The sequence below is a fragment of the Malaclemys terrapin genome, chromosome 1 (assembly GCF_027887155.1).
Source record: "Malaclemys terrapin pileata isolate rMalTer1 chromosome 1, rMalTer1.hap1, whole genome shotgun sequence".
NCBI classification, from domain to species: Eukaryota; Metazoa; Chordata; order Testudines; family Emydidae; genus Malaclemys; species Malaclemys terrapin.
Window position 1 is genome coordinate 153,707,043 of NC_071505.1, and position 25,542 is coordinate 153,732,584.

The 25,542-nt window shown below is 44.9% G+C and overlaps 1 protein-coding gene across 3 annotated transcripts in view; it reads left to right on the forward strand.

The window, feature by feature from the left end:
- The first annotated feature begins 3,036 nt into the window (after positions 1–3,036).
- Positions 3,037–25,542, forward strand: part of LOC128845451 (cell surface glycoprotein CD200 receptor 1-A-like) — a 41,891-nt gene continuing 19,385 nt past the window's right edge. For 2 of the 3 annotated variants that reach the window (XM_054044201.1, XM_054044194.1), the window contains exons 1-5: positions 3,037–3,280; positions 15,238–15,549; positions 17,422–17,661; positions 18,705–18,807; positions 20,455–20,506. In XM_054044201.1, coding sequence (XP_053900176.1) covers positions 3,193–3,280; positions 15,238–15,549; positions 17,422–17,661; positions 18,705–18,807; positions 20,455–20,506 — 795 coding nt within the window. In that variant the 5' untranslated portion in view covers positions 3,037–3,192. Of the gene's footprint in view, positions 3,281–15,237; positions 15,550–17,421; positions 17,662–18,704; positions 18,808–20,454; positions 20,507–21,917; positions 23,228–25,542 lie in introns of those variants that run through there. The other variant, XM_054044209.1, reaches the window with a different exon arrangement.

Genomic DNA, 25,542 nt, shown 5'->3' on the forward strand with positions numbered 1-25,542 from the left:
AAAGGGTCATCTCTGGTGTTCTTCCTCCCTCTCCAACTGCTTCATCAGTATCTCCACTGGGGGCTCTTCCTCCTCCCTTTTGTTCTCTGTTGGTGACCCTCAGGCCTCAGTCCTTGGCCCTCTTCTTTTCTCCCCTCTGCACTACCCAGAGGTAACCTCATACAGTCTCCTAGCTTCAGTTATTACCTTTAGCAGAGAGGGCTCTCAGGTCCAGCTCAGCACCCTTCCCTCCCACTCTTTGTCCAGACTCTTCTTGGATAATGCACAGACCACCAGCTCAAGTTCAACCCCATGAAATCCAAACTCCTCCCATTTCCTGCCAGACCTTTCCCTCTTCTTCCCCATTCTCTAGCCCAGCTGACAATTCCTCCAATCTCTGCGTTGTCTCAGCATCACAATCAACTCCCCACTCCCACCCTTCCAGTTTCCCAACATTCATGCTGTCAATAAATCCTCTCAATTTTCCCCTCTGCACGATTTCCAAATTCCATCCATCCTCCTCCATCCAACTTATCCAGGCCCTGATCCTCTCTCACCTTGACTTCTACACCTTCCTCCTCACTGGCCTCCCAGACGTACAGCTCTCCTCACCACCTCTGTAAAAGAGCCCAAGCTCCTCTGATGCAACAGAAACGCCAGTCAGTTATTTTTACAAGAAAAAGAAAGAGTTCCAAAGCCCAGCAGACTCACTGCCTCTGAGCTCTCTGGTCTAACACTCTTGCTGTGAACTCCCTGGCTGGTCTCTGAGCTCCCAGGCCTCTCCCAGAAAAGATCAGCAGGTTTCATAGCTCCTAAATAGCAGGTCAACAGTGTCCACCTGCCAAACAAATCCAGTTGTTTAACCCTGGTTGTCCTGGATAAACCCCTACAGTAAAAGCAAGGGTAGCAGGGTTTCTGTCTGTATGTCAATTTGGGGTGAGATGCTGTTGACCCGGAAGGGTTCCTCCCTTGACCCCCTCCCCACAGGGTCACGACATTCATCCATACCCTTCAATCCACCCAAAGAATTTCCAGAAAATCATCTGCCTTGCCTGCCTCTATGTCCATGTCTAGCTCCTCTTCAAGTTCCCTGGGCTTCTGCATCAAATTCAAGCTCCTTTTCCTTCATGAACAAGGCTCGGTACAACTTAGATCTTCCCTAACTCTCTTTCCACCCTGGTCTCTTAATGTGTCTCCAATCAACCACCCCCTTCCTGTCCCTCTCCCACTCTCGGAGATAATCATGTTATCTGCTCACATGCATTAGTGGTTTCTAGATTAACGGTAATCACTCGGGAAATAGACCTGAACAGCAGTGGGGGAAGCTCATTGAAAACCTCTGCTCAATGCACTGTGGAGGTCTAAAAAGCGAACAAAATATTTAAATGTAGAAGGGATAGAATGGAAAATATTATAAAACAATGGTATGTCCTCCTATGCAGTACTGTGCTCAGTTCTGGTCCCGAGGATACAGCAGAATTAGAAAGGGGACAGAGGCAGATGGCAAAAATGACTAGAGACATATGTGTGAAGAAAGACCGGGGCTGTTTACTTCAAAGGAGATGAGCAAGATGGAATATAATAGAGGTATGTGTATACAAAATAATGAATGGTATAGTTAAAGTACATTGAGTGTTTCTATTTACCTTCTCTCATATTACTAGAACAAGGAGCATTCAATTAAATTACATTTAAAACTAATAAGAAGAAACATTTGTTAATATAACATAGTTTACCCATGGAACTCATTGCCACATGATATTATTGTGGCCAAGGACTCAGGACTAGACCTTTTTATGGGTACTGAGAACATCCACAATAACATTGGGCAGGATAAAAAAAATTATAAGTGAGATAAACTGTCATGCTTCCAAGTATAAACTACCCCTCACTGGCAAAGATTAGGAAGAAACTGCCTCTAGGATAATCCATAATTGTGCATTATGGGATTTTTTGCATCTTCCTCTGAAGCAGTTAGTACCAGACACTGTCAGGATGGTGGACTAGATGGACCAATGGACTGATCTGTTATGGCAGTTCTTATGTTCCCTGCTCTTTTCTCTATGCAAATCTGACACCTGGACCCCACTCCCTGGCCTGCCTCCGCCTCTCCTCCCTTCAATAGGCCTCCAACTTTTCCCAGGAGGTCTATAAACCCTGATTCTGCTAGCCAAGAAGTGTTAAAGTAACCACAAAAAATACAGTCCAAAGTCATGGGCCTAACAAAACACATGCCGACCTCTCTGTTCAGTCTGCTTTTAGTTACAACTGTTACTCCCTTTTGGCTGTTATTCTGGATTTTAATTGTTTTGTGTTATCCATTTGGCCAGCTAGAAGCCCCGGCACTTCTGTGGGACCAGAAAGTTCTGCATGTGAGATGCTGTCGGCTTATGAGAGAAGTAGCCAACCCTGAAACTGACCTGGAAGGGTCAGTGAGGAAGAGGAGAAACGGGGCCATTGTCCTAGCAAAAAGACAAAAATCTTTCAACCAGGGAGATGGGCCAGAAATTGGTGGGGGAGACAGCTGCCAAGCTGGGAAGGCTAAAGAACTTGTGTCCAAAGTTAAGTAAAAAATAGAAGTCTCCCCCTCCCCCCCTTCACTACACATTCTCTCCTCTGAGGTCTGAGTGGGCCTCATTGTTTAAGAGCAGGATTAAGGCCCTGATCCTAACAGGGACAGAGCACCTCCTGCGGGCAATTATTAAAAGAGGTCTTTGTATATAAGGTCTTTTAGAATGGAAGCCCTTCAAGGACTGAACTTTTCTTGTCTGTGGAGCGCTGAGTGCACTGTTATTACTGGATGCTCTAACTCCCCACAATTAATATTCCCTCTCTGACAGTAAGCCCAGGCTTGAAGAATATGCTTCATTTTTACTTAATTCTGAGCTCTGCTGTGGAGTTTATCTTCACACATCAGCACTGTGAGGAGAGCCAATGAACGGAAGGCAGAGCTGCTCAATCTGTTTCCTCAATGTTCGCTTTGGCTCTCAGCACAGGAAGCCTAGTGTCATGAAAAGGCAGAAGAAGGAGCCTCTCCACCTCCAAGGAGCTAATCAGTCAGGAGCAGGCGGAGTTGGGGTGGAGGAGAGGTGGGGAAGTGGAAGAGGGAACAGAGACACTGGCTGGCAAGGACACACTGTCACAGAGGGAAGCTCCCCACGTCTGCAGCTGGGCTTACAACAGGATGGATGGAGCAAGTGAGCTGTGTGAGCGATGAAAGCAAAAGCTGACATGAATTGTGTTGGGAAGACTTTTTGTGCCTTCATTCTGCTCACCGTTGCTGTGGCCATGGTAACAATGGGTAAGTTGGACTTCTCTTTGGGACCAAGCAGCTGCTATGGATAGAGGCAAGGGGAATGTGCTAGGATGTTTCCTTCATGTAAATGCTGTACCTATCAGTGCTGCTTTCATTAAAGGATGCAGTCAATTATGTATTGTTACTGGCATGTTAGACCTACTCTTCATCCGCTGCATCTGCCTGTGATCACCAGGCCTGTTGTCGCTAGGCATGTGCCATGTATCTGGTTTACTTAGCAACTGGGACTGATTCACAGTTAACAACATTATCAGCTGCCAGAAAACTGTTCCCTGTGTCTTTAAATTCCTGTCATCCGAGAGGCTGATTTATTTAACAGACTATAGATCACACAGGGAATGGTGTGTGCAGCCCCATCTGTGAACCCAGAGCCTTAGCCGGGGCGGGGTGTGTGTGTGTGTGTGTGTGTCTCTCTCTCTCTCTCCTGGGTTTTGTTAGGAAGGCTGGCGATAGTTCCCATGGGGTAGGGTGGAGGTCGTAAGTTTCATTCTGAGAACTGGTGGGAGATCCTATTAGGGAGTGGCAAGCAGCCCTGAGGATCCATTCTGAGAGCTGGTGGGAGTTTTACCATAAGGAGCACCTGTCAGAGTTTGATCAAAAACAGCTTCTGTGGTGAAATCAGTATCATCTAAGGCTATGCTTCCTAACCTTTTAGGGCAGCTGTCTCAGTTTAATTAGTCTTTTAGCTGCTCCAGCTACTGTCTACCAGCTCCCATTCACTTGTATTTGTAGAGCTCATGATCTTCCAAGCCCCACTCTCGTGAGTGCAAGGCGCATCCCTTGGGCTCACCACAGAAACTCATCACTAAACCAGGGAGAGGCAGTCTCATGCACCAGTCACAAAAGCCTGAAGTGTTAATGCTAAGTACACATACTGGCAATGAGGACCTGGTCTAATGTGCTGAGCTGTTCAAACACAGGCTTCAAAGATAGGTCTCACTTCTCTAGTGCCTTCCACCAGAGGAGTTTAAAACATTTACAACTGTTGTTTAATTCAGCCTCAGCACCCCTGAGAGTTAGGGGTCTCGTCCCCATTTTACAGATGGAAATACTGAGACACAGGAGTGTTAAACAGCTCTCCCAAGGTATAACAGTGATTTCACGGCAGAGTCAGGGGTAAAACCCCAGGGTCTTAAATAGAGCTGGTCAAAAAATGAGGATTTTTTTCTAGAAAAAAATTGACATAAAAGAAAAGAATTCATTTTCACTGAAATTTTCTGAAGAAAATTTTAACTTTCAGTTAAAATCCTGAAAACCTCTCAGCCACAACCCAAACCTTCTCAGCCAGAAGGTCTTCGAATTTTTTTTTTTTTTTTTTTTTTTTGGACAAGAAGATGGAATTTTCCATGGAAGGCAGATAAGTTTTTCACAAAAACAATTGTTTAATCAAACCCCCAATTTTCCACAGAAAAACAGGAGACAGAAAATTTCCCAGCAGTGGCTACTCTTGAGTGCTCTGTCCACCAGACCAGGCTGCTTCCCTCCCTGCATAAGTTGAAGGCAGGAGGCTGCCTCAGAGCATGTAGTAAAACCAAGGCAACTCCTCTCCAGTTCCTCCATTCTGGCCTCCACTCCCTCACAGACCACAGGCTTAGTGGCGTAGGTGGGCCCAGTGCACGTACACCCATCATGGACACATCTGTCCCCACACAGTACCAAAGTTATTGGGAACTCAGAGTCCCAGACAGCTTCTGGGGGCCAGGAGTGGCTGTAAAAATGAAATGATGATATTTGAAAAATTGTGCACTTTACAGGACTCAGCCAGACCTTAACTGCATGAACCTTTTTCTTAAAATTCCTACTGCTGCACTATCAACTGTGCTGCTGCACTAGTTTTAGTGACATGGGAAGCACTAGCTTAGACAAGGCGCAGATGGTTTAACAGCTATGGTGTCTAGTCCTTCTCTGAGCTGTGTTAGATCAGTGGTTTTCAAACTGTGGGTCGCGGGTCACGGAATGTAAGACTCTGGGTCGAAATGGCTCTGGTCAGCACCACTGACCGGGCCATTAAAAGTCCCGTTGGTGGTGCTACCCGGCTAAGGCAGGCTAGTTCCTACCTGTTCTGACACTGTGCTGCACCCCGGAAGTGGCCAGCAGCAGGTCCGGCTCCTAGGTGCGGAGTCTCCGGGGTTCCCAGCCAATGGGAGCGGGGGTATGTGTGTCTGCGGGCAAGAGCCATGTGGAGCTGCTTGTGTACCTCCGCCTAGGAGCCGGACCCGCTGCTGGCCCATTCCGGGACACAAACAGTCCACGGTGCCAGGACAGGCTGAAAACCTACCTTAGCACCCCTGCTGCGCCACTGACTGGGAGCCACCTGAGATAAGCCTGCACCCCAACCCCACACACCAACCCTCTGCCCCAGCCCTGAGCCCCCTCCCACACTCTGAACCCCTCATTCCCGGCCCCACCCCACAGCCCACACTCCCACTCCCCAACCCTCTGCCCCAACCCTGAGCCCCTCCCACACCGCTCATCCCCAGTTCCATTGGGTCACGGGCGTCAATAATTTTCTTCAACTGGATTTCCAGAAAAAAAGTTTGAAAACCACTGTGTTAGATGACACATCCTTTAAAATGCTGGTGGCCAGGGGAGCTGGAACAGTTTGTATAGTGGGGGTGTTGAGAGCCATTGAACCAAACTGTAAACCCTGTATAGGATGGAAACCACTTCCAGCCACTGGGTGCAGCCACACCTCAGACACTCCTAGTTCCAGCGCCTATGTTGGTGACTGGTCTATACTAGTGATTTCACCATTGCAGGCACCAGAGCCGCAGTAGTGGGAAATTGTAAGAAAAGTGCCAGTGTAGAGACGGCCTCAGTGACTTTCCTTACTGGGTTAAGCAGTGGAATACCCCAAATGTCTGCATATGAACGTCAAGGGAAGAGTGAGCAGTGAGGGGAGGTGTTCCATGGGGAGTTCTTTTAAGGTTGATGCAGCAAATTTCTATTCCTACTGGCCCACAGGAATTGTCATTCTGGATGAGACCAGTGGTCCGTCTATGCTATTGGCAGTGGCCCGTGACAGTTGGTTCAGAGGCCGCTGCAAGAAACCAACATGGGCATTACAGGGCCTGATTCACCACTGAGTTACTCCAGCTTTACAGACCATGATCGGTGAAATCAGTGGTGTCACACCAGTGTGAAAGTGGAGTAAAACTGTACACTAGCGTAAAAGTGGAGTAACTCCAGTGTGAATGGAGCTCATGGAGCAACCTGCCCATAGTGGGGGTTTATTTGCATACATAGCTTCTATCTGAACCTTGACTTCAATGAGTGATCTTCTTTCCTTAATACAGATTGTGGATTCTTGTTTTTTGGTGTATGTTTCCCTGCTCCCTCTATCACTTCCTACCTCCTGCAGCCCTGCCATCCTCCCAGTCACCTGCTCTCATTCATATTGGAACTCTACTCCTGATTTAAGACTTCATAGGATGGGGGAAATATTTTGATAAACTGCCTCGGTCTTCATCCCACTCTTGTTTTAGTGCCCCCTTTCTTTATTGCACTGGCACCCTGATGTTTATTTTAACATTGAAAATGTAACACACTAAAGGGCGGGAAACCATTTGATTATTTTTCTTAACCAACCATTTAAATAGTGTTCTGTATTTTTTTTAAATCATCTGAGACTTTTTCAGATGATCCCCCCCCCCCCCCCCCACCACACACACAAATTCTTTAAAGGCAGATCCTGTTTTAGAACTTCAGAGTTGACATTTACATCGTCCTGACCAAGGACCGTTGTGCTTGAATGAGTCTCATTTTGAAACCCCAGCAGTAAGAAGGTTTGAAAATAGCATCCTGACCACATACAATATTGTATTTTCTAACTCTGACATATGAGTGTGGATGTACACACTGTTGAAAACTCACTGCTGTTCTTTTTTGTTTTTGAAGACGTGATCATTTACATGTACAGGGAGACGCAGACCTTGCCTTATATAGTTTACAGTTTAGGGGCCAGATCCTCAGCTGGTGTAAACTTTTAACTCCATTGACTTCAATTCAGGGATGATGATTTACAACCATTGAGGACCAGCCCTTTGTGTTGTGCAGAATGAATGATTCCAACCCGTGACACTACGCTGGGTATCTGGACGTCAGACCCATGTTAAAGTGGGGCTGCAATCCTTTTTTCTTTTAGGCTGTGTCTATATTAAAACATAGCCAACCTTTCCTAGCCTAGACATGGCCTGAGGGTTGAGTTATGTGCTTCTTACATTGCTGAAGTGTCACTGGAAGACTCCACCCAATAAGTGAGTTTTCAGGGAGGAGCTGAAGAAGAGGAGGAAGATTCTTTGGTGCCCAAGTAGAAAGAGGGAATTCCAGGCGTTTGGGGTGGCACGGAAGAAGGTGTAAAGACAAGAGGAGTGTTTAGGGGTGAGGCTTGGGCAGGTTAAAGGGAACGAGAAGGTAACAGGAAGAAATAAGAGCAGAGAGTTGGGCAGATGCAGATTTGTGTTTAGCCTGGAAAATGAAAACAAGGAGTTTGGATTAGCATTGTCAGTGTGCTCAGCCCGGTACAGTACATATAGCTGAAGCCATTCCTTGGCCTGGAGAGTTTACAGTCTAATGATAAACACATCACAGACAGGCCACGACGAGGAAACCAGAGGTGGGGATGACTTTGTGGGGGATGACTCAGTAATTTATCAGTAATGACGAGAAGAAGCCATCCAGGGTGGGGGAGGGATTCACCCAGAGGAGTGACATGGTAACAGTGGCAGAAGCAGCAGATGATTGCAAGGGAATGAAAGGAGACGCTGGGAAATGAGAAAGCAGGAAGTTTGTGTAATGGAAGCAAGAGATGACTAAATAAACTAGGGTTAGCATGATAGAGATGGGGTGGGGAGCACGGGTTTAGAGAAGTTGTCAGAGAATCAAGAGCCTGGATGTGGAGATGGGAATGGGGAGCTGAAGGTGACACCAAGGTATGAATCCACACTGTCCTTATTTGTGTGTGATTCCCTTCAGCAAGCAACGGAACCCTTATCTCCTATATCTCACAGCTGCAGGGAGATCTACCCAACACACTAACTTGTTTTTTCTACTAGTAGTACATACCTATTCTTACAACTGAAAAGAACAGGCTGGTGTTCAGAAAATAAGTGTGTTTCACAAACACTTTGGGCAACGATCATTCCTGGTGTAACTCCATTCACTGCCATTGAGTTATACCAGGGATCCGTTAAGTTGTCTGTCTTTTATGTTCTCCCATCCCAGCTTTGCTTAATGTCACAGATACACAGTGACAGAGTATAGATACAGATAAAAGACGATACGTATTCAGCATTTTACACCTGGCCTCTTTCAAGCAGCAAGTATTGCCCCTTGAATTGCATCATACTGTAACTCATGTAACATTCATTCCGGAATGCAATCAGTCATCTGCTTGTGGTATATCAATTGTGAGTTTGTTATACCACTAATTTGAATATGTTATAATCTGTTGCGTGTGGGGCCATGCACAGAAAAGTTAAAAAGGGTTGTTGCTGCAGGAAATCAGTGTACAATAGGACTATCTCTGAGCAAAATCATCAATCTCTTTAGAGGGCAAAATCTCCTTAAAAGCTTCAGTTTCTTAAAGAGGCTATTAAGGAAATTAAGTAGTCTCAGGGCATGAGATAAAAGTTCAGTCATGGATGTGAAACTGAGTTTCACCAATTTGAAATCTACTCAATATGAAAAGAGTTAAAAGTCTTTTCAGGTTCTACACCTGCCTCCAAGACCCCCTGTGGTTTTACAATCATATTTTCCTATTTTTAAAAATGTTTTTCTCTCCTTTTGCTGTGTGAAAGATTCAAAGAAACAGGAGAAGATGACTAAGTCACTGATTATAGATGAGAAGCAGTGAAACTGACTATACCCAAAGTGCTGTCAAATGCACAACGTAAACAAACGAAAAAAAAGGAGAGAAAAATATTTTTCCCCAATCGCTTTCAGTTACCGTAATCTTAGGTTTTGCACGTGGTAGCTGACAAATTTTCAAGACATACATATGACTTCTAAATTGACTGTAACTGTTTGAAAAAAAAAAAAAAACCAAAGGAGGGGAAATGGCCCATTTTAAACAAGAAAAGGTGTAAATAGTGGGGTGCCCTAAAAACCTATATTAGGACCAGTGCTATGGAACCTTGTTTAACATTTAATGACTAGCATATTGTTGAACAGAGAAGTGGTAACATTTAGAGATGGTACAGAAATATTCAGGTGAGTCAAAGTTAGAGAATATTGAGGAACTTGAGAGGTTTGGAGATCAGGGCTTAGATTGGGGTTGGGGAAGTGGCGGTATTCTTCTAAGCTCCACCATAACATAAGCTCCACCCACATGAGCCTCCATAATGAAACACTGCTCACACTTGATTTTGTGTACAAAATATGAATGTGCAGCTCTCTGAGCTGCACTAGATTGGACTTCTTGAGCTTGACTTCCCCTCAATGGGGCCCATATAGGCTCTGCTAAGCTCCTGGGGCTGGGCTCCTTCTGACTGAGAAAAAAAAAAAAGTGGTGATATCTCCCAAACGTCACTGACATGTGGCACAAAAATGAGAAATTGCTCACAGTAAGTTATGACCCACTGTCTCCTTTTTTACTCAGGGAATGAAATAGTTAATATTTAAATTATCATCCCTGAGTGAGTGCCTCACTGAGATAAACAAGACACTTTACACTTCTCAGACCCGTTGTTCAAGGCTCTCTGCAGACATCTTTGTATTGATTATACACAGAAAGATAAATCTGTCTGAGGTAAGGTGTGAATTTACACCACAATCGTTATACCGGTATGGCTCCCCATTTGGACACTCACATTCTGGAATAAGAACGTGTTTTTCTGGTATAACTTAAAGCACTTCCAAAATGACAGAACGTAAACTGGGAAAAGTCACCTTTATTCTGTAATAAAAGTGTCTATACAGGGAGTAATACCAGTATGCATAGACCAGTATAGTTTTGCCACTCAATTTCCCTGTGTAGACAGGCCCTAAATTCACATTTTTTAAAGCTTTTCTTTGCAACCATATCAGCTATAGACTTACTCTTTTTTCAAATGAAAGCAGAGATTCTGGAAGACCAGATCCCAGCTTTGGAGAGGTGACAGTATGGCATAGGCCTATGGTAGGCACTGGCTGTTTCCAAGCTTTTATCTAAGGATAAAAATGTTTACGGAATATAAACCCTCATGCTTCAGGACATAAAATAATCAATAATTGCCTAGAGGAATCCTCAGCAGCCCCTTTAGAGCTGCTTTAAGGTCCTGGCAGCACAAAGGGACCTTAGCATATCTGCCCCAGCGATGGGTCTGAACCAAAACCACTTCAAATCTGAACATCCCCAACTATAGGAAAAGTTCATGGCTGACAAACTGGGAGGAGAACAAGGCTGAGGACAATTTCCATTTAGAGACAACCATTTATCCTGAAGGATCTCAAAGCATTTAATAAACTATATATACACAGGAATCACTTCACGCAACACTGAAGTATAGCCACCTCTGGGGCAAAAATAGCAAATGGTTAGCAATACCCACTACCACTTCACTACAGTTTGGGACAGAAAGTGAAGAAGAATCCCATATCCAACCGAAACTCTAGGGAGAATTTAGGGATGCAGAATTGGAATCTGGCCAACATCACGCCCTGATAAGCTATAGCACCTTGGGTCTTTTTCGTAGGCCTCTCATCTAAATATTGACCAGGCCCAATCCTACTTAGCTTGTGAGATATAAGATCTAGCCCCATCCCATTTGAAACTGTCAGAATTTACACTTTGGACTCAGCGTAATGCAACGTTTCGCTCCATTCTGTGATAAGAGGGAGAAGAAATCACCCTCGAGCACTTTTCCTGGTGTTGGATACACACCATTTCCATACTGTGATGATCTGGAGGAGAATAAAGAGGGCTGTAGGCTGGATAAAGGTATCCAAATCCTTTACCAAACCCCACCTTCTCCCTCAGGGTATGTCTACACTTAAAACGCTACAGCAGTGCTGCTGAAGCGCTTCAGTGTAGACACTCACTATGGCGACAGGAGGGGTTCTCTTGTAACTGTAGTTAATCCACCTCACCAAGATGCGATAGCTAGGTCGACCTAGCTCTCTCAACACCAGGGGTTAGGTCGGCATAGCTACGTCTCTTAGGCTACATCTACACTACAGGGGAGAGTCGATTTAAGATATGCAAATTCAGCTACGTGAATAGCGTAGCTGAATTCGACGTATCGCAGCCGACTTACCCCGCTGTGAGGACGGCGGCAAAATCGACCTCTGCGGCTTCCTGTCGACGGCGCTTACTCCCACCTCTGCTGGTCGATTTGGGGATCGATTGTTGCGTCCCAACGGGACGCGATAAATCGATCCCCGAGAGGTCGATTTCTACCCGCCGATTCAGGCGAGTAGTGTAGACCTAGCCTTAGGGGTGTGGATTTTTCATACCCATGCGACATAACTATGCCAATATAAGTTCCCTGTGTGGACCAGTCCTCAGGTTCTCTCCAGCTCAGAGATGGAACACAACCATCCTGGGGAAAACAAGCCAAGTGTTAGCTGTTTCCTGAGAAATGGTTAATGGGGCTCTGACATTAGATAACAGCCTGTGCTGCTAATAATACTTTGCCTTTCCACAGCAACTTTAATCAGAGGCCTTCAAACCACGTTATTAACATGAATTAATTATACTTCACAATATGCCTCTGAGGTAGACATTACCTCCATTTTATGGATGGGGAAACACAGGCACAAAGCTCATGCTTCTGGCATCATTCATTATATCAGTGGCAGAACTAGGAATAAAGACCCTGATTCATATTTACCCTAAGGCCTCTTTGCCCTACTCTGGCAGTTAAAGACAAAGCACATTATTGTATTTACACCCAATTTAAGGTCCCTACTAGAATGGTGGAAACTGGTCTAGTGGACATGAGGCTCAGGCCCAGAATGTTTTAGACTCCTGCTTAAACTATCCTGCCCAGCTAAAAGCCTTCTCATTAAAACAGGATAAAGGGGAATTCAAAGCCGTCCTACAACTTTGATGTAAACCTAAAAAAGAAGATTTTACACAAACCCAATTCAGCAGCTTTCAAGCTGACTGATGTGGCTTGTGGACTGTGAGTGACTTGTACCTGACTCATTCCTGGCCATTTGTGATAGAAGCTGATAGAAAGGTGTAGCAGAAAGCAGCACCTCTTTCACTTCTTCCTTTCTTGCCCCTGGCAATGGACAGTCACTATGTTGGGGAAACTGTACCATATCCCAGGAGGGTTACTTAAGAGAGGAGGGTCCAATAGGCCAGTAAACTGGTGTCACACTTATTTGTCAAGAAAGGTGCACAAGAGTGTTACTGTCATGCAGTGAAAGCAGCCCAGCCATTGCAGTCCACTTGCGCTCTTAGATTTGCTTAGTCATGTTTAGATGAGGCCAGTGGAATTAATGACACGGCCTGACGTGCTGATGCGCCTGACAAAGATAAGTCAGGCAAGGAAGCTCTTTGTTCTCCAATTCATTTTAAGAGACTTTCACAGAACTAAAATCAAGAACCCATCATGAGACATTCAGCCTCTCTCGTTTCCTCTTCTGATGACTTTGTCTGAATTAGAAACAACCGCTCCAGAAGAGTCTTCCTGAAATTCAATTACTCAGAACAATTTGCATATATTTAAAAATAAAATGAAACAAAAAACAACAAAACCCCCATCTTGCTCCTAATGCAGTGTTTGTGTAATCAGAATGCTGTATTCCATTTAATCAACTGGGCAAAGATTTGTAGGAGTGATTTTTTTTTTTGTATACATTTAAAAAATCAATACAGAACGGGTACCAGAAAATTATATTATACTTAGGATTTTCATCTTCAAAATACTTTTAAACATGAACTAATTAATCCTAACAGTTCTCCTTAGAGGGGAGGTAAGTATTATCCCCTTTTATCAATAAAGGAGGGACATGGGAAGCCCCAAAGAAATATTTCATCCCTTATGTCCCCCACTGTCACTGATAAAATCTGTGAGAGTTACAGATTTGTTTGTCACTGTCCAGGGCCGCCCAGGGGGCCTGGGGCAAAGCAATTTCGGGGGCCCCTTCCATAAAAAAAGTTGCAATATTATAGAATACTATATTCTCATGGGGGCTCCTGTGGGGCCTGGGGCAAATTGCCCCACTTGACCCCACCCCCCACCCCCCCGGGCGGCCCTGTCACTGTCTGAGCTGAAGTAACAAGGATCTGTTGTAAGCAGGGTGCAGTTGCAGCTGCATCTGTCCCCAGGACCAGCAGGATGTGGTTTTATCTTGGGAATTTTCTGTTCTGAACCTTAAGGTTATATATTGTGACTCTTCTGCAAACCCTGCGAAAAGGCACAAACATGTAGGTCTGTGTAATCAGGTGAACTGAATAAAATGAACTGAACTGTATTCACTTTGCAAGTTACAAATCATTCCCAAAGGATTTTGGTTTAAGAAAAAGAAAGAAGTGGTCCTAATTAGATAGCCTATTTCTCTGTTTCTTTAATCACAAAAGAGTCCACTTTGAACAGCATTACATGGGATAATGGCAAGAGTTTAGCCATCCTGAAAAAGGTGATGCCAGCTACAGGTTTTTCCCATACGGTCTAATAATAATGGCTTAATATAATAAATAATAATACTTGGCACTGACTTAGCTCGTTTGTTCTAAAAAATATCCTTCATGACTACTGATGAATTAAGCCACACAATGTCCTGTGGAGATGAGTATTATCCCCACTTTAAGGCTGTATCTACACTAAGGGACTATAATGGCATAGCTGCGGTGCCATAGCTATACTGGCATAACCCCAGAGGGTAGATGCAGCCTACAGCAATGGAAGGGGGTTTTCCATAGATGTAAGAACACCACCTCCTTGAGCAAAGGTAGCTAAGTCAACGGAAGCATTCTTCTGTCAACGTAGCTGCATCTACACCAGAAGTTAGGTTGGCATAGTGACAGCACTCAAGAATGTGGATTTTTTACACCGCTGAGCGCTGCAGCTATGTGTCTTTAAATTTTGAGTGTAGCCCAGGCCTAAGAGATAGAGAAAGAGAAACATAAAAGGACTAGATTAGAACCCCCAGAGTCATGCCGCCTCATTGTTTGCACGATATCACATTCCCACTCAGCTCTCCATTGCAACAATGCTCACTGTGTATGAAGCATCTTTTAGCCATTTTGAACAGATCATGAAGCGGTGGATTGTCAGCAGCCAACTGGGTAGAGACTCATTGTTTCCCCTCTGAGCTAGTGAGCTAATTTGAAAGTTATACTCCTATTTTTCCTTATACAAAGGTTCTCAGGCAAAAAATTCCACCAGATCTGATACTGAGCCCAGCCAAGAAAACAATTCAAGCGCTGGCAAGAAGCAAGGTTTCCGGAGCGCACAAAGTCCAAACCTCCCTAATGATAGATTCATAGATTCACAGATTCATAGATTCTAGGACTGGAAGGGACCTCAAGAGGTCATCGAATCCAGTCTCCTGCTCTCATGGCAGGACCAAATACTGTCTAGACCATCCCTGATAGACATTTATCTAACCTACTCTTAAATATCTCCAGAGATGGAGATTCCACAACCTCCCTAGGCAATTTATTCCAGTGTTTAACCACCCTGACAGTTAGGAACTTTTTCCTAATGTCCAACCTAAACCTCCCTTGCTGCAGTTTAAGCCCATTGCTTCTTGTTCTATCCTTAGAGGCTAAGGTGAACAAATTTTCTCCCTCCTCCTTATGACACCCTTTTAGGTACCTGAAAACTGCTATCATGTCCCCTCTCAGTCTTCTCTTTTCCAAACTAAACAAACCCAATTCTTTCAACCTTTCTTCATAGGTCATGTTCTCAAGACCTTTAATCATTCTTGTTGCTCTTCTCTGGACCCTCTCCAATTTCTCCACATCTTTCTTGAAATGCGGTGTCCTTCTCTTCCTGCATCTTTTCTAGATGATAGAGTATCTAAAATAGCTGGTTCCAGCATTAATCTGAACTGTAATAACGTTTCAATGGTGGATCTGGTATCAGTAATATGGAAGATAAGACCAAGGACTGGAAATTACTGCCAACTGGCATACAGACGTGATCTGAACACGACAAACAGAGCAAACTGCAGTGAAAGAATGGATTGGAAATATAGTCCTGAAACTGATAGTGCACTTCAGATACGGCAAGTGACACTCACAGATGAGGGATGTTATAGCTGTGAAACTTCAACCAGCGATGGAACTTTCAATCAAACCCACACTCTGACTGTATTAAGTAAGTAACAGTTTCTGATGTTCTTAATTGTCTGCACAATCAGATTCATGCCTGACACATAAACCTCCCCTCCTCTTAGAAAGTTGAGAATATAGGCTCAGAGAACTCCAAGAACTAAGGAGTTTAGCATGTCTGCTGGGTTAATCCCCTTATGTGAATTCATTCTGGTCTCTCCTCGCATCCAACTTCTTCACATTCTGGTCCTCCTTTCCCTCCATAAACCTTTCTCCTGGTTTCTATGGCTGGAAAATTGGCCATGAGCTATTTTTCTACGTGATGTTAACATCAATCTTTGGCTATTTGGTAGAGGGGCTTCTGTACAAACACCCCTAGCCCAAGCCATCCCCCCAGGAAACTCTTTTCAAAAGTTAATTTAGGCCCAGATCCTGACAAGTATTTAGACTCCCAACTTCCACTGATTTCAATGGATCTTAGGAGCCTAAATACCTTTGAGGATCTGAGCCGTCGTGCTTGTGAGAAATTCCAGCATGACAGTTCTGGAGACTGAAATCCTCTCTCCACAGAACATGTATAGCAAACAAGTCAATGCACCTTTAACCCTACTTAGTGAGGCCCCTTTTAGGAATAACGATAGTTCAGTCCCCCCATGTTCAATTGTTCTTTGGTCTCTCTTCTGAGACTGGATGCCCATTGGCGAGTGTAAACCAAGTCTGTTAGCACCAGGACTGAGGTCAGCTCGGTTCACTACAGCAGATAGTAATGACTTTCAATTACTGCAAACCTGATCTGGTTTAGAACTGATGAGCTACAAGTAAAAGGCTAATAGAGCCTATTACCAACCCCCTGGGACATCCAGTTCCTCCTATCCTACCCCTGTAACATTTCTGCCTCAAGCATAAAGAGGCTATTTGCTAGGAACATCATTAGTGCATTAGCTTGTGCACAACAAAGGAGGATGACCGTGGTGACCCACCTGACACGAGGGCAGTAACTAGATCAGAATACTGAAAGTTCGCCAGGTAATTTTGGAAAGACTATATCAAATGATATAACCATAAGAATTTACTACTGCAAAATTAACTAAAACAGAGGGGGGAAAAGAGACAAAGACACCCCAAGGATAAGAAATATACGCACACCCCTGTGTTAACTACTGCCGGGGATCAGCAGCAGATGACACAAAATGTAGATCAGGATCCAGAGCTGAACTTTTTGGATATGGGGTTTTGGATTCAGGCCCATTTCTACACAGCATCCCTGAGAAAACTGACATGAGTGGGTGAGATTGTTAGGAGTCATGACGACGAGACAATGCAGTGGAACCTGGGTGATAGATGAGCTGCTGGTCCCAACCATTCGCTTTGTGGGGTGGAGCTGGGAAACTTGGTCAGTCAAAATAGTTAAAGGAAAAGGCCTACAGGAATGCACCTTTGATTATTGTGGTTCCCAGCCTTCCTCCTCTCAGCTGTTTTTCCTAGTTCCCACTTTAGCCCTCAACATTCTCCAGTTCTGAAGTGATACAGGTTCTTTTCTTTTGTTTCTGTTCCAACTTGACAGCAGAGGGTGTCTGAGAGCTTATATGTCTCAAACTGAACCCGGATAAATTGCCATGTGAGGAGAGGGTATTTCATTTCCCCAAAGCCGTGTCTCAGGATATTATCTATGGTAGTCCAAATGGTACACCTAAAGTTTTCATTCACCCTCTCATCCAAGGGATACTCCTATTTCAAGAGCTGTAAGGACTCCACGTTATCTATTTTGTCGTAGCAGGTGTTTGCTATTTATTGCAATACTGTCTTCACTCCCATTCTCCTCTTTCTGCTATTTTCTTGTTGTATAGGAATGAGGAAAGTTGCCATTCCACGTGCAGCAAACTAACTTCAACTCTTTCCCCTTTCTCCTGTCCTGCAGTCCCTCCTGTGGTGACCTTGACCTGTGACAGTAACGGGACTGCTTTGTGCAAAGCAGCTGCAGGGAAACCAGCTGCACAGGTCTCTTGGGACCCAAACGGAGACCCCAGGACTGATCTTGAAAATCACACAAATGGGACAGTGACTGTACTCAGTATATACAGCCCTAGAGAGACCAGTATAACCTGCCTGGTCTCTCATCCGGCTTGGAATACGAGCCAATCCAAGAAATGTCAATCAGGTAACAACACATCTCTTTTCTCTATTTAGTCTTCATTCATAACTGATAAACTACGTGCTCCTCTGTTCACCAGCTCCAACAAGTATTAGTGAGACTGGTGAGGGTGTGGCAGGGACCATGCGAATTCAGCTGACCATTCCAGTTTGCTTCATAAAATGTCTAGAGAAGGAAATCTATAAAAGCTGCAGAAATACTCTCTACAATATAAGACTGAAGTGGGCCCTTTTTCTTATCTCCTTTCCATACAAATGTCTAACCTGGGGGACTGGGTCGGTTAGGGGACTGTTCAATGGCTATGGAGCCTTTCACGGTGACGTCACCAGGTCACATTTGGCCCAGCTTGGTAGTGACCAAGAGTCAGTGACATGTGTGATATCATGACTTGGGCCATAAAGATTCAAGTATCCTACTCCCTCTAGGCCAGGGTTGTGGTACTTTATTGGGAGTGGGGAGGCATTGATGGGACTGGAGTCACAATTGTCACTTGCTTGTATGGACAAGACGTTCAACTGAAAGAGAAGCATAAACAAAATTTGTTGGGATGCAAATACGAATCCTACCACCCGGACTGTGAAAGGAGAAGGGGAGGAGAGCACATTCTAGTGTCTGGGCACCTCAAAATGGGTAACAGTCTCATAATCTGAACAGTAAATGGCTGTTATCTGGATGGTTTTATTTAATTTTCCTTGCTCTTTTGCTCTGAAGTCATATAGGAGTTAGCTTGAATGGTGAGAGATGCAGAGTCCTTCAGAGCAATATGATCTAGTAGTTATAGTGCATGATTGGCTATTGGGAGATATGGGTTTCATTTTCAGATTGAAATCTCGAGGCATGACCTTGGACAAGCTATTTAACCTTTTTGCCTCAGTTTCCCCTTCTGTCAAGTGGGGATACTATTTATTTTACAGGCAGGCTGTGAGGTTTAATTAATGTATAAAGCACCTTGTGATCCTCAGATGGACACAATAAAGGAATTGATCAGTGAGGAAATAACTGAAATGGTGATTCTCCCTATTTAGAAAATCATGATTCTCTCTTATTAGACAATGGAAACATGTTTCTTCAGTATTTCGCCATCTCTGCTGGTCTCCTGGGCATCCTCTTCATTCTGGCTTTAATTTTCCTCTGTAAACTCCACCATGGCAGGTATGTATGATATGTCACTAAGGAATCAGTTTGTCTAGAGCTGAGCAGAAACTTTAGGTGTTATTTGATATCACATCAGATGACACCCAAGCATCTCTGATTCTGTCACATTCACACAGAATGTGGCATGATGCGGCACAAAAAGGCACAATGTATCTAAGTGAATGATACACTGGTGGAGGGGGTGGGCATGGGACACATAAGATGCCACCTCCTGACTCCAGGGAAGCTTCCTGTCAGTACGGAGAGCTGGCAAAGTAAAAGTTGTTCTCTACGAACTACAGAATCTCTCAATCTGCTTCTTTGAGTCAGCACTTTCAGGGATCGGTTTCCCTACCAAACAGATGTCACCCAGCTCTGGAGGACTGTCCTGTCAGAAGGTTAATAAAGCTGAATCAAGCAGCAGAATCTTTATTCCTTTGTTGCGTGAGGGACGCTGCTGGCTGGAGCTGCACTTCAGTTCCATCAGACCTTGCTTAAACGAGTCAGAGAGATGCAGTTTCACGGTAAAGCAGCAGGGAGCATTGTATTTAAATATAGACAATTTGTAACGGGGATGTTCTTTCCTGGTGTCAGTGGTATTCCAGAAGAACCCCTCACTCAGCTCCTATCTCCCCCTAGTCCAAGCTCCAACTGCTTAGCCTCATGTCCTCTTCCTCCCTCAGAAGGGGATTAGTTCATGTAGAGTAAAGCTTACTCAGGGCCAGAGCCGGCTCTGGCTTTTTTGCCGCCCTAGGCAAAAAAGTTCCCCGCCGCCCCCCATCCCCAGCGCGGCAGGGGAGGGCGCCAGAGCGCCGGGGGGAGGGTGGCGAGCCCAGCCGGGGCTCTCCGCTCTCCCCGGCGGCAGAGCGCCGGGAGCAGGGCGGCGAGCCCGGCCGAGGCTCTCCGCTCTCCCCGACCGGCCGGAGTGCCGGGGGGAGGGCGGCGAGCCCGCCGCGGCTCTCCGCTCTCCCCGACCACCCGGAGCGCTGTGGGGAGAGCGGCGAGCCTGGCCGGGGCCCCGCCATGCCGCCCACCTCCAGGCGCTGCCCCAAGCACATGCTTGGTGGGCTGGTGCCTGGAGCCGGCCCTGCTCAGCGCAAAGCTCTTATCCATCCAGAGGACCTTGCCTCCACTATTCTGCTCTCCCAATGGGCTCGGGGCTCCCATAGGCAGGAGTAGGGACTTCACAAATGTATTGTGAGGAGATCAAAACATCAGAGTCAAGAGCAGTGGTTCTCAAACTTTCGTATTGGTGGCCCCTTTCACACAGCAAGCCTCTGAGTGCGACCCCCCTTTTTATAAATTAAAAACACATTTTTTATATTTAACTCTATTATAAATGCTGGCAGGGAAGTGGGGTTTGGGGGTGGAGGCTGACAGCTCGCAACCCCCCATGTAATAACTTTGTAACCCCAAGGGTCACAACCCCCAGTTTGAGAACCCTCAGTCAAGAGCCACCCAGTGAAGGATCTAAGAGATGACATTTAGCCTCCTTCTTGATGACTTGAGGAAGACAGGGTTCGTTAGTTGTGGATTACAGACTCTCTCAATAGCAGGGCCCTCCTGCTCCAAGATATGCGGTCTCAGTGGCCCAACCTAACAATGAAGGTAGAATTTGTTGTACTTTTTTTTTCCTGTCTTTTTTTCCTCTTTTCCCTTCCACAGAATTTGTTATAAGTCCAAAATCCCTGAGTCTGCTCCCACACACAACATGCAGGTAAGGAAGAGGATGTAAGTCAGATGTCAGTAAATCTGAGATGTGCTGCCAAAGTAACTGGGAACAGTTTTATATTTTAAGGGAAGCTGTCAGATTTTGGCTCTTGCTGCTTTCTGCAGGTGCAATTGTGTTCCGCAAACTGTCACTTGACACAAAGCAGGACAGAGTCCATCTGCGCTCCGAATACCAAGATTCAGACTTGTAATATGTGCCTGTAGCGCACTACCACAGTCAAGACTCAAACTAGCGTTCTTGTGATTCAAAAAGCAGCAGCTCTGACAATTCTCCCTGATCATGCCCCAAAGAGTGTGCTGAGTATAGCTGTGATACACCTAGTGGTTTTACAGTAAAGTGGCTGGGGAAGGAGGTTGTTTCGAAAGTTTTTCTTATTGCTCTAAATGAGAAACAACTTTTTTTAAATTTACAAAAGGAAAGATGTCATGTAACAAAATGGACTGTGAATCTGGAAATTTCTGAATATCCTTTAAGGCTCCTTTTTGGCCAGAGCAGTGTAAAGAGTCCTTAGCGAAAATGAGAGCTAGACCCACACTTTAACAATAGTTAACTCTGATGTAACATGATTTGATCACAATACAGGTGAGCTGACTAAGGACAGGAAAGGGAAGATGGGTCAGTGGTAAGAGTGCTAGCCACGGGCTCTAGTGAGCTAAGGTCAATCGTTTGTCTACCCAGACTTCCTGTGGTGACTTTGAGCAAGTCACCTGGGCCCAGATTTGTAAAGGTATTTAGCCATTTCTGCCCTCAGCGTTGCAACATCTAAATGATTGAGGAGCCCAAGTCTCATTTTCAAAAGGCATTTGGGCATTTAGGAGCCTAAATACGATTGATTGTTTTTGCTGACACATCATGAAATCCTCATTAGCATAGATTGGAACTTAACCTTATTTTGCAGTTTTAGCCTGGATTATTATTATTTATTACTGGTTTACAATAGAACCTCTAGGCACCAACTGAGATCAGGGCCCCATTTTGCTCAGTATTGTACAAAGACATAGTGAGAGGCAGTCCCCAAAGATCTTATAGTCCAAATAGATAAGAGACAGAGCATTGATGAGAAAACAGAGGTGAAGTAAACGTTTCCAGTTCACTCAGCAGGTCAGTGACAGAACCAGGCACTGATCCCAGTTTTGAGCCCCACTCCATTGTGCTAGGTACTAGACCATGCTGCCTCTTGATGGCTCTATCTGTAAGGCAGACATGCCATCAACTGTTTCCATAGCATCAGCCTGTGATCATTCATATACCCGTAGAGCCTTGCTCCCTGCGTTTCTTACATTTAGGGGAGGGGAAACGTTGTTGCTCAGTTCACACTTTTTAAGAGTCCAGAAAGAACTTTATTTCCAAAAGAATCCAGTCCTGGTGCTCATGGTTATTGCCTTGGATTTACTAGGATAGTAATGAGCAGCAGGAGTTGGAGCCCTACGCCAGCTATGTGCAGAAGGAAAACATGATCTACAACACAGTGTATGAAGTAACAGTGAGTGAAGAACTCCCACCAGGGCTCCAGTCAGCAACGTGAGAATCCAGCTGGGCCCGACTCACCACCTGTGTGAAGAAGGGGAACAGGTTGCAGGGAAGATTAATGATACTGGATTCCTTCCAGAAGAGCATCTCCATCACCAAACACTTTCTTCATGGGATTCTGGGAAGCAAGGATCTGCATAGCCACTGGGTGCCTCCAAACATATCTGCCTGCTGATCAATTCCTCTTGTTTCCTCTTTCCCTTTTTGTCACCCCCGTCCCCATCCTGGGAATTGAGTAGCACTGTGAAGGCCAGAGTGACCTCCTGCCATTGGTTTCACCATGGACAGCTCTTGTGCTCACAGGTCCTCACTGGCTGCCCTGACTTCAGCAATCCAAAAATCTGACATTCAGTTTTGGACATTAGTTCTGTGTCACTTTGTGAGGGGGAGGAGGAGTGAAACACCCACTGACCAAGTCTACTGTAATAATAAGGGCATTGGTTACTAGATGAGAGATCAGCTGGAATGGAAGATCAGCTGAGTATCTCCTTATCCTCCCAATCCTGAGAAGAAACACTCTCTATTGAGGAGGTCCATTTTGTAGGAGGATGGTTCACAGACATGCTGAATAACTTTTCAGGTCCCCCATTGAACACAAAATGTTTTCTATAATCTGTACTAAGTTACAAGTCATTCTCAGGAGTCTTCCCCTGGTGGAATCTCCTCCTTCAGGGAGCACAGGCATTAACATACTGCAATAGCATAATGGTCCAGCCACTCCATTAATCTGTTTCTAACAGTGGCCAATGCCAAATGTTTCAGGAAAAGAAGCAAAACATCAATAATGCGTCTACTGGGATTGTGCAATAATGGACCAAGCCAGGGTAATTTCTCCCTGACCTCAGCTGGTACTCAGTTTATCTTGAAGCATAAGGCTTGCTGGCCCTTGTAATATTTATTTTAGCTAATGTTAATTGCAGAAGGGGGTTTTGAAACCTTTCATTGAATCTTATTAAGCTATTTTGTCTAAGTATAATTGCAGCACAAGCTTAATTTACTTCATATAAAAATGAGTTTATCCATTTCAAACATGTTATCTTTTAATTTCATCAAAGGGCTTCTTGTCCATGTGTTATTGACAGAGATAAATAGGACAAGGCAGTTGTCCTCTCTGCCAGTGTTTCTCAACCTTATTGGGTGGGTGAGCCCTTAATTGAAATAAAAAAATTTAATGACCTCTTTTCTTTACTATAAAAGTAAGAGTAAAAAAAATGTATTTATGCTAAGCCTGTATGATCTGTTTGCGTGTACTCACTGAGAGGTTGACAGAGGCCACCTGACCTTGAAGGGGAAGGGTGTGCAGGCCATGGGGATGGGAGGGTAAAATTTTCTTTGCTTTAGACTGTAATACAATTTTCAACATCTCGTGATCCCCTGATAGCCTTTTGTGACCCTCCCGGTTGAGAAAAAACACGGCTCTCTATTGGTCTCCTTTCCAAGCTGCTGTAAATAGCCCTTGACTCAAACCTTTCCTCCTATGGAAGAGCTACCCCACTCCTCAATCTCCTAAACACACCTGTTGCCCTTCTCCATTTCTGACGTGTCCTTTTTGCATAGAGGTGGCCAGAGCTGGACACTGAATTCAAGGTGAGGAAGTACCTTGGCTTGGAATTTCCCAGGAACCTAAAGGCGTTTAGCACCCAACTCCCAATGGATTGCAATGGGACATGGCCAACAAACTCCTCTGGGCTTCTTTGAAAGTCCCAATCATCATAGAAGTGACATTGTCATAACGATCTCTGTTGCTGTCTTAATATATCCAGAGATTCATTCCCTTTTTGCCCACCCCTGGGTGTTGAGCAGTCACCCTCACTGCATTGTCAACAAGACTGAATTTTTTCCCTTGAGCCTATAGCTGTTGTAGATCAGAGCCCAGCTGTGTATAGCAGATTGCCTCTTTCAGTGTACACTACCTTGCATGTGTCTAAATTGGATTCCACCTGCCAGCCTGTTGCCCAGTTACCTAGTTTTGTTAGGCCTTTCAGGAGTTATTCATATGCCTTGATCTGCTTGACTAAGTCAATTTAATTTTTTCCAGGCCCAGTCTCTTGCTGCTATTAAACAGACTGTTTTTTCTCACTCTTTTTGGCTCTAGGTTACATAGACTATCCCTTCTTTGCACAAAAGCCACATCTCCCACAACACCAGAAAGCTTAGGTCAGGGAGTCCCACCGGTTGCTTCTGCAGAAGTCAGCACTTTGCATCCTGACTTGAGGGCTAACCACATCCCTCTGGGCCTCATGCTGTGTTAGCCAGCACAGCAACTTGTCCCCCCTCTGTAGAGCTAGATAGGAATGCTGCCCTGTAGCTGCATGATTGTTTAACCCAGGCCAGGACTTAGCCAGACCTTGTATGGTAAATTGTACAGCGCAGGCTCTCAGCCTGACTCTGTGACCTGGAGAGCCAAGACGCTTGACTGGCCACATGTGAGTTAAGCATCTTTACTACACACAAGTCCTCTCTTTTCTCTGATGTGAAGAACATCACCAGTTTGGGGTGGAGTTTCTCCCTGCTCTTTTCCTCCATCACTAGTGCACCCATGCACATTCCTTTCCTTGCAGTTCAGTGCCACTGTGCTGAAGCCACCCTGCAAGCAAGCAGGAGTGTTACATTTAATTCTGCACAATTGACTGTTACTTAGTGGCTCAACCATGCGGGCTTCCTAAACCAGCTCAGATGTTACAGAGTCACAAAAGGAGACACTGCCTTTTAGTGTTGTATTAGATCAGTGGTTTTCAACCTTTTTTCATTTGCAGATCCCTAGAACATTTCCAGTGGAGGTGCAAACCCCTTTGGAAATTTAATCTGTGCTCCATGGACCCCTACCATAAAAGTCTTAGACTGTAAACTGACTGAACAGAATTCAACTATGTTGCATGTGCTCGGCTCGGCATTTAACGCAGCATGAGAAAGGCGCTAAACTGTGGGCTTCTATGGTAGCAACAACAATTCCAGGTTTTGACCTGTAGGTGGGGTATTCACATACTTCTGATCAATCAGAAAAACAGAACACCTTTCTGGGATCTGAAACTTTATTTTCAGTTACCTTTTGCTGACCCTTTAGACATAGTCTGCAGATCACCAGGGGTCCATGAACCACAGGCTGAAAACCCCTGTGTTAGATATTGCCACCTCCATGATTGCTCTTCACATTTTACATCCATCATCCTTGTTCTAATCCAGAGGCTGGTACTACACTTCCAGTTTATTTGGTCTGGTGTCCCGATATTGTTTCTGTACATGTGCTACCTCTCGGTCCTCTCCACCCAGAAAATCTCTTTTGATAGAGTCTATGAAGTCTTGTCATACCCAGTACCAACACAGAGTCAGTGTAACACACAAGGCTGGGAGACAAGACATGGGGTGAAATCTTGACCCCATGGGAGTTTTGCCATTGACTTCAATGGAGCCAGGATTTCACCCATGAATTTCATTCCTAGCTCTATCGGTGACTTGCTGTATGACCTTGAACAAGTCTCAAGGTTGGTGTA